Genomic DNA, 13710 nt, shown 5'->3' with positions numbered 1-13710 from the left:
GCTTTCCAGCGTAAACTGGACCTATGGATATGCCAAGTGAAACAGGACAATCTTGCCCACTTTCCTGTCTGTCAGAGCATGTCAGCCTCATTTCCCGGGACATTTTCATGTGCTCAGTTGGCTACCAAACTGAGCCGGTTAATGACCGAGTTTGATCGGCGCTTCTCTGACTTTAGAGCACAGCAGTCTGGCTTTGCCATCTTTACCAATCCTTTCACCACCGACGTCTGCACTGCACCCCAACACCTTCAGATGGAGTTAATTGAGCTTCAAAGCGACAGTGGCCTGAGAGCAAAGTTCCAGGATGCTGCAATCCAAGACTTTTACCGTCTGCTGCCCCCTGATCTGATGCCACAACTTCAACTTCATGCTACCCGTGTTCTGTCCATGTTTGGGAGCACCTATCTGTGCGAACAGATGTTTTCAATAATGAATCTGAACAAAAACAAGTACAGATCACGCCTCACTGATGACAACCTCCATGCTGTTCTACGGATTGCCTCAGCACAGGACAAAATAGGTCTATTAAATGTGGTCTCCTAAATATTCGATCTCTGTCATCTAAAGCTGTGTTACTAAATGATTTAATATCAGATAATCACATTGATTTATGTTGCCTAACTGAAACCTGGCTGAGCCATGAAGAATATGTCTGCCTGAATGAATCGACTCCTCCAAGTCATATTAATACTCACATTCCTCGAGGCACCGGTCGAGGAGGTGGAGTAGCAGCCATCTTTGAATCGAGCCTATTAATTAATCCTCAACCAAAATTACACTACACCTCATTTGAAAGCCTTGTTCTTAGTCTTTCACATCCAACCTGGAAAACACTACAGCCAATTCGATTTGTGATTCTGTACCGGCTACCAGGTCCATATTCAGAGTTTATATCTGAATTCTCAGAATTTATATCAAGTTTGGTTCTTAAAACCGATAAAGTTATTATTGTTGGAGATTTTAATATCCATGTGGATGTTGATAATGATTGCCTTAGTGCTGCATTCATCTCCTTGTTGGACTCGATTGGCTTCTGTCAGAGAGTACAGAAACCCACTCACAGCTTTGGCCACACGCTTGATCTTGTTCTTACTTATGGCGTTGACATTGAGCATTTGAACGTCTTCCCACAGAATCCTCTTCTGTCAGACCACAACCTCATAACTTTTGAATTTATACTACCGGAGTGTACTCCGTTAGTCAAAAGTTTCTACACCAGATGTCTAACTGACAGTGCTGTAGCTAAATTTAAAGAAGCGATTCCTTCTGTATTTGATTCGATACCACGTCTCAATATAACAGAGGACTCCTGGTCTAACTTTAGTCCGTCCCAGATTGATCATCTTGTTGACAGTGCCACAGGCTCCTTGAGAATGACACTGGACTCGATAGCCCCTCTGAAGAAGAAGACAGTGAGGAAGAGGAGGTTTGCTCCCTGGTATAACCCTCAGACCCGCAAACTAAAGCAAATGTCACGAAAGCTTGAACGCATATGGCGTTCAACTAATCTCGAAGAATCCCGCTTAGTTTGGCGAGATAGTCTTAAAACATATAAGAAGGCCCTCCGTAATGCCAGAGCAGCCTATTACTCATCAGTAATAGAAAAAAATAAAAACAACCCCAGGTTTCTCTTCAGCACTGTAGCCAGGCTGACAGAGAGTCACAGCTCTGTGGAGCCGAGCATTCCTATAAACCTTAGTGGTAATGACTTTATGAACTTCTTTAATGAAAAGATTTTAACTATTAGGGACAAGATTAATATTCTCTTGCCCATAACCAGTGCCAATCTGTCCTCAAGTGGAATGGCCTTGGAAACCGCTGTATGCCCTGGTGTATATTTGCAGGGCTTTTCTCCCATCAACCGTGACCAATTATCTTCAACGGTTTCTACTTCTAACACGTCTACCTGTCTCTTGGACCCCATCCCGACGAGGCTGCTTAAAGACGTGTTGCCTTTAATTGGCGGCTCTCTATTAGATATTATCAATGTGTCTCTGCTAACAGGCCACGTACCACACTCCTTCAAGGTGGCTGTTATTAAACCTCTCCTGAAGAAGCCCACTCTGGATCCAGAGGTGTTGGCTAACTACAGACCGATCTCTAACCTCCCCTTCCTCTCCAAGATCCTTGAGAAAGTGGTCGCAAATCAGTTGTGCGACTTTCTACATCATAATAGTTTATTTGAGAAATTTCAATCAGGATTTAGAAAACACCACAGCACCGAGACGGCACTGGTGAAAATTACAAATGACCTCTTAATGGCAGCAGATAAAGGACTCCTCTCTGTCCTGGTCTTGTTAGACCTTAGTGCTGCATTCGACACCATTGACCATGACATCCTGTTACAGAGACTGGAGCAGTCGATTGGCATTTCAGGCACGGCACTAATTTGGTTTAAATCCTATTTATCAGATCGATCTCAGTTTGTATTTGTAAACGATGACGCCTCGATAACCACCAACGTTAATCACGGAGTTCCACAAGGTTCCGTGCTTGGACCAATTTATTTACCTTATACATGCTTCCTTTGGGCAATATTATCAGGAAACACTCCATAAACTTTCATTGTTATGCAGATGATACTCAACTATATCTATCGATAAAACCAGAGGAGAGCAACCAACTCTGTAAAATTCAAGCATGTCTTAAAGACATAAAAACATGGATGACCTGCAACTTCTTGATGTTAAACTCAGACAAAACCAAGTAATTTTAATCGCCCTGAGCACCTCAGAGATCAATTATCTGGTGATGTGGATTCTGTAGACGGCATTGCCCTGGCATCCAACACCACTGTAAAGAATCTTGGCGTTATCTTTGATCGGGACTTGTCCTTTAACTCCCACGTAAAGCAAATCTCAAGGACTGCATTCTTTCATCTACGTAATATTTCAAAAATCAGGCACATCTTGTCTCAGAAAGATACAGAAAATTAGTTCACGCAGTCGTTACTTCGAGACTGGATTACTGCAACTCCTTATTATCAGGCTGCTCTAATAAATCTCTTAGGTCCCTCCAGTTGATCCAGAATGCTGCAGCTCGTGTTCTCACTAAAACTAAGAAAAGAGATCACATCACTCCTGCACTAGCTGCTCTGCACTGGCTCCCAGTAAAATCAAGAATCACTTTTAAAATTCTTCTCTTAACCTACAAAGCCTTGATTGGTGATGCTCCATCATCCACCTGCTCATGACTACGCCACTGTCCTGTTGAGACTCCGCCCACTCCTCCTCCCCACCGCCATCTGCCTGATGGATCGTGGAGGTCTCCATCGTGGAATATGCCTACTATGAACTATTCATACACTCTGTCATATTCATTGAATGTATTTTAACTCTAAATCTGTCCTTCTGTACACATTACATCTATTGCATCTGTCCATCCTAGGAGAGGGATCCTCCTCTGTTGCTCTCCTCCAGGTTTCTTCCTTTTTCCCCTGAAGGGTTATTTGGGAGTTTTTCCTGGTCCGATGTGAGGTTTTGGGGCAGGGATGTCTATGTGTACAGATTGTAAAGCACTCCGAGACAAATTTGTAATTTGTGAAATTGGGCTATACAAATAAACTGAATTGAATTGAATCTTAAGGAGCTTGTAGTACCATATTGCCCCACTAGAGAGCTACGCTCACTAAATGCGGGACTACTTGTAGTTCCTAGAGTCTTAAAAAGTAGAATGGGAGCCACAGCCTTTAGTTATCAAGCTCCTCTTTTATGGAACCAGCTTCCAATTTCAGTCCGGGAGGCAGACACAGTCACCTCGTTTAAGAGTAGACTTAAGACCTTCCTCTTTGACAGAGCTTATAGTTAGGGCTGAATCAGGTTCACCTGGTCCAGCCCCTTGATATGCTGCTATAGGCTTATCACTGCCGGGGGACGTTTTAGGATGCACTGAGTACCTATCTCCTCTTTTTCTCTCCTTAAGGATGAATTTTCATCTCTCAATCACACGTTACTAACTCTGCTTTCTCCCGAGTCCTTGACTTCACGTCTCATGGGGTCATCGGACCCTATGAGACGACATAGATCCTATCTGCCTGATGGATCATTGAGGTCTGGGTCGTGGAATTCCTGCTCCTGACTACGCCACTGTCCTGTTGAGACTCCGCCCACTGTTGAGACTCCGCCCACTCCTCCTCCCCACCGCCATCTGCCTGATGGATCGTGGAATATGCCTACTATGAACTATTCATACACTCTGTCATATTCATTGAATGTATTTTAACTCTAAATCTGTCCTTCTGTACACATTACATCTATTGCATCTGTCCATCCTGGAGAGGGATCCTCCTCTGTTGCTCTCCTCCAGGTTTCTTCCCTTTTTTTCCCCCTGAAGGGTTATTTGGGAGTTTTTCCTGGTCCGATGTGAGGTTTTGGGGCAGGGATGTCTATGTTTACAGATTGTAAAGCACTCCGAGACAAATTTGTAATTTGTGAAATTGGGCTATACAAATAAACTGAATTGAATTGAATTGTTCTGATATTTATAGGACTATATGGCATATGTATCTTAGCTGGTGTTATGATATTTATTAGGGCTGGGCAACGATTACATTTTTTAATCGCATGATTTCCCTGATTAATCGCGATTAATCGCATTTGTATACGCAAAATCCATAATTAATTCAAAAATGTTCTGCCATATGAATGAAAGTGCCATAACATGTGTTGTCCCTGTTAGAGTGAGACACCAGAAAACACTTTCAGTGCAGTTTGTCAATTCCTAGAACTTGAACTTATTTTAAATGTACTGCCATATGAACTACAATAAAATGAACTATACATGCCTAAAGGGTGCCTAATATTTCTAGACTGAAATAATATCGGCATTATAATTATTATAACTGAGGATTTTTTAGTTGCCTATTCTGTTGAGCCCCCTCAGGACGTGGTGCCCTCCGCACAGCGCGTAGTGCGCTATGGGAGCGGCGGCGCTGGTAGTAGTGTATAGTATGCCGCACAAACAACAATGAACTAGTGGAGGCGGCAAGGTGCTCCGTGTTGCCAGGTTGGAGATGGTGAAGTATCGTACCAAAGGCTAAAAATTGTTGAATTTGGAGGATAATGATCGTGTATCTGGCAACCCTGAGATCGGTCGACCAATGACTGTTCTCTATTCTGTCAGCTCACGCAAGAAGGTGGACCGTAAGGGAGATACCATTTCCAAAACTTGTAAGGGGTAAATACTAGTTTATGAAAACCCAGAGAAACACAAATATCCGACGAAGCTAAATCCTGGACGTTTTTGGAATCCCTGCCGGACGCATTTTGTAGGTCTCAAAAGCAGGACATGTCCGGGGAAAAGAGGACGTCTGGTCACCCTAACTAACCGGCCTGCAGTCTGTAGCTCTCCACTTCGCTGTGGCGTTGGTTCGCTTCTCTTGCCTTGGTTCATCTCCTCCCTGCAGTGAGCGTCGTCTGCCGAAGCCTCGCTCCACTGTGTGCCATTTAAAATCTCCGTACTCCTCTCCATGTTTGTTAAACCGCGAATGACTTTCTTTTCCGGTTCCGCAGCAATCAGAAGCAGACTTTTACAAAATAAAAGCCTGTGAGCAACACACTTTTGCATTAATAAAATAAATAATAAAACCTGCGTTAACACGCGATAAAATAATTGTCGGCGTTAATTAATTGACGCGTTAACGTGCCCACCCCTAATTTTTTTATATTTATCCTGCTATTTGGAAACTTGTAAATTACATGTATGTATGATGAGAGTGTAACCGGAGTCAAGTTCCATATATGAACACATATTTGTGGCCATAAAGCCGACTCTGATTCAGATAATAAACCTTGAAGTATTAATTATATACAGTTCTGGGGCATTGGAAGCAAATCTTTTTTTTATTTCATCGGCCTTTCCAGCTGTCCAAAGACACCCACAAATTTACCAAAGCATAGCATTGGGTTATAGTTTCAAACAACATATTTGATGGATTTAATTATAAATCTTGGGGGCGGCTGTAGCTCAATGGGGTAAGGGGGTCGTCCTGCAACCCCAAGGTTGTCAGTTCGATCCCGGCTCTCCCCATTAGTTGCAAGTCGAAGTGTCCTTGAGCAAGGCACTGAACCCCCAGTTGCTTCCCGGGCGCATCACTGCAGCCCACTGCTCCTTAATAACTAAGGATGGGTTAAATGCAGAGAACTAATTTCCCCTTGGGGATTAATAAAGTATATATATCTATCTATCTATAAATATGACGTAGAACTATCAACATTTGGAAATAAAGATTGTGTTGCCTTTAGGGATGTTTTGTCCCATTGAGATTTTGATATTTAAAATGATAACCATCTTTTAGTAAAACTATCGTTGGTGTCCCTTTCATTTTCTATCTATTTCACGTGTTACCATAGCTAGTCAAAATTATTTTAATTAGTTTTGTTTAAAATGTAAATATAATCTATCCTCCGTTCAAGGTGTATATTATTATTATTATTATTATTATTATTATATCAGGTATTCGTAAACCCTGCGCCTGACTACAATGCCGAAGACACCCTCAACCCCCGGGACTTCGTTTCCCAGAAGCCAGATGCCCGTTACGTCGCAACTGGTCCCGCGACGCGAGACGTTGCCGCCGTTCTTGTTTCGATATTCACGGATTGTCAGCACTCAGTTACAAGACAATCCTCAGGCCAGTACTTCATCTGCACCGTCTCTGCTCCCGGCTTCGGGTCTTTCCGGGTGACCGAGGACCTGTTCGACTTCACCAAACTGGGCGCGGTGGGGTCGGAGGCGGTGATGCAGGCCGCCGACTTGCTCATGGCGGATTTCCGGATGCTCAGCTGTCGGGACATAAAATGGGCCCTCAACGCTCTGAAGGGACATTACGCAATAACACGAAAGGTACCCGCAGGCCCACGAGCACGTCCCTGGAACGCAATTACGATTCCTCCTTTTCTCCACTCGTACCAACGCGTCTTTGAACGTCTCTCCAGGCCTTATGGGAAGCTCTGATGAAGTGTCAGGATCCGGGCGACCCCTCAGGAAGGAGACGACGGCGCAGAGCCTCCTCCTCTGAGCGCTGCTTCATCGACTTCCATTTCGAGCGCGGTGAACGCCGATTATTATTATTGTCTTTGCTCGCTGCTCGTGGGACCCAGCGGGTGCCGGCTCACTCGCTCGGCCCCTTTTCCTCCTGCAGGTTCGGTGAAGTTTGATAAGAAGATGTATTTCTTGGAGACCGACCGCCGCAACTGCAGAACGTACAGGATCCTGGAAGCCTCCGTGCAGAAGGAGCTTTCCTTCTATCAGATTATGTCCGTCTCTCTATATGTGCCCTGTGATAAGCTGGTCACCTGGCCAAGGTCAACCCGGCCTTCGCCCAAGGTCAAATGGGTTTGCAGTCCAGCAGGTCCACGGTGGTGGTCGAACATCTGCCGCACGGCACCGGGATCACGCACAGTGGGCGGAGTCAGGCTGGCTTCGTGATGACGCAACGGAACTGTGGACCCAATGATGGCGGCGTAGACGTGCACCATCAAGGTCTTTGGCCTTCTTGGTGATGGAGCTGATGCTCAGCTCCAATTTGAGGTCCTGGGTTATGGTGGAGCCCAGGAAGAGGCGGGACTCCACAGTGGCGACCAGGGAGTCGGGGTGACAGGAAGTCAGAGGGACAGGAAGTCAGGGAGTCAGGGTGATGGGGTGACGGGGTGACGGGGTGATTCTCATCTTTAGAGCAGCTCATATGTCTTTTACTTTTGGCTCGGACAAGATCATTTGAAACAATTTTTTCTTCAAAGCTCCCGATATGAACCATATGAACTGAAAGAGGTCGTTTGAGTGTCTATAACAGGGGTCCCCAAACTTTTTCCTGTGAGGGCCACATAACGTTTGCCTTGTCTGATGGAGGGCCAGCCGGGGGGGGGGGGGGTGCTAGTGAGAAGTGAGAGTGTGCTCACCTGTGCGCGCGCATCATGGCTGAGTGGTGCGCGCGCATCACTCACGCTCTTTTAATGTAGTATCGATACTAAAAATATGGGGGGGGGGGAATTACATTGTGGCGGGTGGAGATTTCACCCTGTTATAATAGTCGGGATAACACTGGAGTAGATAAGCGTGTCTTCTTGTCTGATCAATACGCAACTGTGAGGTGCGCGAATGGACCGAGCGGCCAGCTGCTGATCACTCACTCAACAGCCCGACTTGCACGGGCAGACGGTGCATTTTTTTTTGAGAGCACCGAAGACTCATTTTGACCCAGGAAAAATCCTGGATGCGCGCGCCACTCGCTGTGAGTGCATGCGCGTGCAGACAGCATTTAACGGAGCGAAGCAGCGCGTGCGCTCTGATCGCTCTTTTAATGAAGTATCGATTCTAAAAATATGCTAAATCACATCGTTTTTAACGTACGGGTACTTTGTTAGTATCGCTACACCGTGCAGCGTGACGGCAGCAGATGTAGCGGGCTAACATTCAAGCTAACCTAACTTCCCAAACGCTGTGGACATCTGAACGCTGATTGGCCGAGACGCGACACGTCCCATCAAAGATGTTCTATTGCGAAGAGCAACACTCCACATTTTCTCCGCGTCTCACTGCAATCTCAACGGCAGCGGGCCAGGTGAAAAAAATAATAAATCGGAACGCGTCTCTGGTATTGTTCAGGGGGCCGGTCCAAATGGGGAGGCGGGCCGGATTCGGCCCGCGGGCCGTAGTTTGGGGACCACTGGTCTATAACATCATAGACTCCCTCACATGTGGAACTACTTTAGATAACCCAAAAGAAACGAGAGACGATTGGGGAGCTTAGTTACTTTATTAGCATAAAAGGCTAATAAATGAAACTAAGCCCACACGGACACACACAACACTACGATTATATAATTTGGACAAACTAATGCTTAGTTGGTCAGTGTTTTTTTTACTTTAGTCCAGAGGAAGAGGTGTTTAAATGTATTTGTCTCTGCACCCAACCTTTGGAGAGCCCCTCTGCCTGCATGCATGTTTCCCTCACACTGCATATTAATATCAGAGTGTCTGTGATGAGGAAACCCGCACCAGGCTGTGCACGTGAGTGACATGTGGATTAGTTACCCCCCTAAAACGCGTTTATAGTCAAACCTGTGAGTTTTGTCTGAACGCACTTTTTTAGGAGAAAGGGTTACGTCACCACGTCGGGTGTCGTAACGTGAAGTCCTGTGCCGACTCCAGTCTGGTTTCATATAATACCATTTCATGTTTGATGTCATGCAGGGAGGAAAGAGGTGGCATATCACCGAGCATCTGAACGCTGTTGTTGTTGTTGTTGTATTTTATTTTATAGACTGATCATATGTTTTGCATGCAAATTATTCATCTCAAAATAAAACTCCTGCAACTTTTTCCGTTATGTAACGTTTTAAATATAATTTAAAAACACAATATTTCCCTCTAAAAAGTGTAAAGTAACAAATAACTTTTGCTCTGAATTTGCAGAGTACTTTAAAAACTTTAAAAACATATCTTTGAAAATGAAAATATAATTCTATTTCTAGAAGTACTCCAGCACGCTGGCCCACACAGATCTCTTATTTCTTGTCTAACGGGTTTGGTCCGCGGTAAGTCCCGTTGCGTCATCACGAAGCCAGCCTGACTCCGCCCACCCACCTGACTCCGCCCACCCGCCTTGTGTGTGCTTGCACCCGTTGCGGTGCGGCAGATGTTCCGCCACCACCATGGACCGGCTGACGTTCGACAAGGAGAACCGAGACCGGATCCACGCTGTGGATGTATCATTCGGTCCAGCAGGGGCGCCCCTCTCCAAGCCGGGCCGGGTTCTGATGGGCCAGGGCCGCCTGGTGAAGCAGGGTCGCCGGAAGCTCCAGGCCAAGGACTTCTTCCTGTTCAATGACGTGCTGGTGTACGGCCGCGTCATCCTGAACGGCCGCTGGCGCAGCAACCAGAAGGTCATCCCTCTGGGTGAGCGCCACAGAAACTATATGTCTGTATTTATAAGTATTTGTTTGTTGTTGACATCTTCGCCTATCCACATCATTCAAACTGCAAACCCATGTGACCTTGGGTTGACCTTGGACAGGTCACCAGGGCACACATAGAGAAACAGACATAACCTAAGCTGCATGTTTTTGGACTGCGGGAGGAAGCTCCACACAGGAAGGATGAGCCGGGACCGGGGATCGAACCCGTGACCCTCTGCTCGGCACTGAATCACCCTGCAGCCCGACATGCACAAACCACTTACACCCATTTCAATTGAGCAATTAACTCTACGGATTATCATAAAGATAAACAGCAAAAAAAAGAAAACAATCTGTTCTCATTTTCTGGAGATTGTTAGTTTTAAGTTTCTTCAATGTTATGTTTTATTGCTTTGAACACCTTAAAATATAATCTGTTCACCTTGCTTGCATTTATGTAAAGCCTCAAATGAACTCTTATGAATACCACAAGGGCACAAGTCAGAAGATATGACTGCATTCAACTATAAGCCTTTATATTTGTGCAGAAATGGGAAGTTTGCAAGTAGAAACGTGCAGACATGAGTCTTTGAATATGTCTTTCTGGATAAAGCGTGTTGGTATGGTAACCACAGACATGCTCCTTTGCAATGTAATCAATATGCCATCTTGTCTTTCAGAGGGCATCAAGCTCGAGGACATGGAGGACAGCGAGCGACTGAGCAACCAATGGCTGATCCGTACGCCCGCCAAGTCCTTCTTCGTGTCCGCCTCTTCGTACGAGCAGAAGTGGGCCTGGATGGAGCACATCGACCGGTGCCAGTCCAACCTGCTGCAGGGCGGCGGCTCCGGCCGGCTCGGCTCCACCTTCGCCGTGGCCTGGATCCCGGACGAGGCCGCCTTCAAATGCATGCGCTGCTTCGACAAGTTCACGGCGACCAATCGGCGCCACCACTGCCGACAGTGCGGCTTCCTGGTGTGCGGCGAGTGCTCCGCGCGGCGGGCCGTGATCCGCCACATCCACCCCACCAAGCCGCTGAGGGTGTGCGGCTCCTGCGACGCCAGGAGCCGGGAGGACGAGCTGGCCGGCCCGGGGGGGAGGAAAACCAATATTTCGGAGGAGGAGGAGGCTGCGTCCAGCGACGAAGACGAGAGGGTGGAGATGACGCAGAGCAGCACCTACTGCAGGTGGCTGGTTGGACAGACGGGCACCTACGTGTACCCGAGGCCAATGACCCAGAGGCCCAAATGAGACGATGAGGGCTCTCAGACAATGGACTCAAAGAGGGACGCCCCTCTGAGTGGTTATCAAATGCAATAGAGGGAGAAGTTCACGACGTAACCCTCCTGTTACCTTTCGGGTCAATTTGACCCCATTCAATGTTTAATGTCGGTGTTCTTTGGGGTCAATTTGACCCCAGGCTGTTTTTCACTGTGTCAAACATATAAGAAATATCAACTTTTTTATTTATTTAAAGGGCTATTTAGGTAGTCAACAAACAAACATAAAGTACCTCACACTTAAACTTGGGAAACAATATTAATTCTAATAATTTTCTGGAGGTTTTAATTGCTGGGGTCAAATTGACCCCGAGGGTAAAATATGTTAGTAAATGTGAAGGTAACAGGAGGGTTAAAAGCCTTGAAAGAGAACTATGTGTTGTATTTTTACATATTTAATGATGTCATTAATGAGTTTTAACAGCTCATAATCAGTGGCGGTGCGTCCATAGAGGGCGCGAGGGCGCCGCCCCTCTTAACATTTTGAGATGAAAAAAAAAAAAAGAAGAAGAAAAAAATATATATATACTGTCAAAAAACATTATATGCCAAATCATTGAAATAGTAAATATACCGTGTTGACGCGCTAAATGTGTGGGAGACCGTCAGCCTGTCAACAACCACTTAAGTTAAATGTGACATAAATAATATATCGCCACTCATCGTCACGGAGAGAAGCCCCTCCCCATTTTCGGGGCTCCGGCCTAACCTGTGTGTGCGGCAGCGAGCAAACATTTCACGGTCGTTTCGGCAAGGACGGCTTCTCATTGGCGGATGAAACGTGAATCTTGGGGCGCAAAAATTATTAATTATTAATTATTATTATTGAGAAGTTTGCCAACTTTAAAGAGAGGAGGCTACTTTTCTTTAGAGTAGTGGGTCTACTCTGTCAAACACCCAATGTAACATGTGCTGCATCTCTTTCTGACTCCATTCTGCTCTGAACCTCTCATGCCCAAAGTTACAGTGTGTTGATAGTTGTTATTGGACAGTGTTGAGCACGGTGTTTTCTTGAAATAAAGGTTTGTTTTTTACAATATTCTACTCAAAACCTCTTTTCTTCTCATTGTTGAGTGCTATTTAAACCGCGTTGCCCAACTGCGCCCATCCCAAAAAAAAATTCACCAGCCGCCACTGCTCACAATCCATGGGGGAAAAAAAAGTTTCTTCTCGCGTGTGATTTGATGTCAGAGGATGTTGAAAGAGCAGTTTGTGTGGTCGTGAGAGTGCAAAGTAAGAGTTTATACTTTCATTTTGTTTTGAAATGATCTCAGAACAAAAGAGCGCTCACAAAACTTGTAAATGATTCGTTTCTTTGGTGATTATTAGATTATTGAGTCAGATGCACCAGTCACACTTGTATTAACTTTATCTGTATCCTAAAATGTTATTAAATCTCTATTTTCATAATTACAGCGCTTCATTGGACTTCATTATTTTATAACTTTTCCAAAATGCCCTTTTTCTAAAGTTTGTCATGAAATGAAGGTTGATATAAAAATGTATGATGAAATATCACTTCATAATGATGAGTGGTGTTTCAATAATGTCCTAAGCATAATTGTGTATTTCATGTACTTTTAAATGGGTTAATATTAAACTCTTCAAGGCTCTATGAGGCTGACGGTGGGAGATGCTTGAATCTGATTGGTCCTGGCGGTTTGTGACTCTGCATTGTTGTTTATTTTCATACATTTAGGAGGAGTAGTCAACAACCCCGGCCCCGGCCTCTCATTGTTATGGTCGGACCGTAAAACCTGCTTTCCTAAGATGACTTTCATAAACAACTCCATGTTCATCTTGGCGCGGCCGTCTCTGAGAATGTGGCGTGGAACCTGTTGCACGAGGAAACGCCGCCTGGATTCCGGTAAAGGACCAACCGGAATGTCCATGAACTCGTTTTGGACCGAGCCGTGAACCTACCGCCGGGGTCGGTGTCGTCATGAAGCACTTCAGGAAATAAATCAATAATCTGATGACACTTTACGTCTTTGTCTCAAATCTTTAAAAACTTGCTTTATTTCTAAAGATTTTGTGAAATAATCTGTTATATTTCCTTATGAAGTGAAACTAGACACTTGTTTTTAACCATGTGCTCTCGTCTCTCTTACAGCTCCTATTCTACGCCATAAGAACATCATAAATAATTTAGGATAGGAATATATAAGCATTTTTTGCCTTTTTGCTTCTGCCTATACCTTTTCAGTCTTTCTGTTTTGTATATTTTATAGAATAATATTGTATTGTATTGCAATGATTGACTGAATAAAATACACAACAAAATTACACAAATTAAATAACACCATATATAACTGTGTGGGTGTTGTTGGGACAGACATATTTATAAGGCCCTAAAACCAGACCCATGAGGTCCAATGGACCCGATGAGACATGATGTCACAAAGACTCTGAGGAGGAAGCAGGAAGTCTGATTCATTTCCCTAACATTTCAGTGCACGAGACGGCTCTGGCATGAGGAACATTATTGGAATGGTTGCGCATATCTGACAGATTGACATCCTTATTATTCCAA

General features: G+C 45.0%; 1 protein-coding gene across 1 annotated transcript; it reads left to right on the top strand.

Moving 5' to 3' along the window:
• The first annotated feature begins 9527 nt into the window (after positions 1–9527).
• Positions 9528–12590, top strand: LOC130188898 (pleckstrin homology domain-containing family F member 2-like). The gene is made up of 2 exons (XM_056407452.1): positions 9528–9897; positions 10577–12590. The coding sequence occupies exons 1-2, from the start codon at positions 9654–9656 to the stop codon at positions 11146–11148; spliced, it is 816 nt and encodes a 271-aa protein (XP_056263427.1). The 5' UTR covers positions 9528–9653; the 3' UTR covers positions 11149–12590.
• The last annotated feature ends 1120 nt before the right edge of the window (positions 12591–13710 follow it).

The sequence above is a fragment of the Pseudoliparis swirei genome, chromosome 23 (genome assembly GCF_029220125.1).
Source record: "Pseudoliparis swirei isolate HS2019 ecotype Mariana Trench chromosome 23, NWPU_hadal_v1, whole genome shotgun sequence".
Classification (NCBI taxonomy): Eukaryota; Metazoa; Chordata; class Actinopteri; order Perciformes; family Liparidae; genus Pseudoliparis; species Pseudoliparis swirei.
The sequence above is the reverse complement of the archived record's forward strand: the minus strand, read 5'-3'. Positions and strand labels throughout refer to the sequence as shown.

What these genes read in the sequence shown, in the direction of transcription:
- LOC130188898 (XM_056407452.1), top strand. Translation starts at nt 9,654, where the DNA reads ATGGACCGGCTGACGTTCGACAAGGAGAACCGAGACCGGATCCACGCT. An exon ending in CCAGAAGGTCATCCCTCTGG is followed by an intron (nt 9,898 to 10,576) that starts GTGAGCGCCACA and finishes CTTGTCTTTCAG; the next exon opens with AGGGCATCAAGCTCGAGGAC.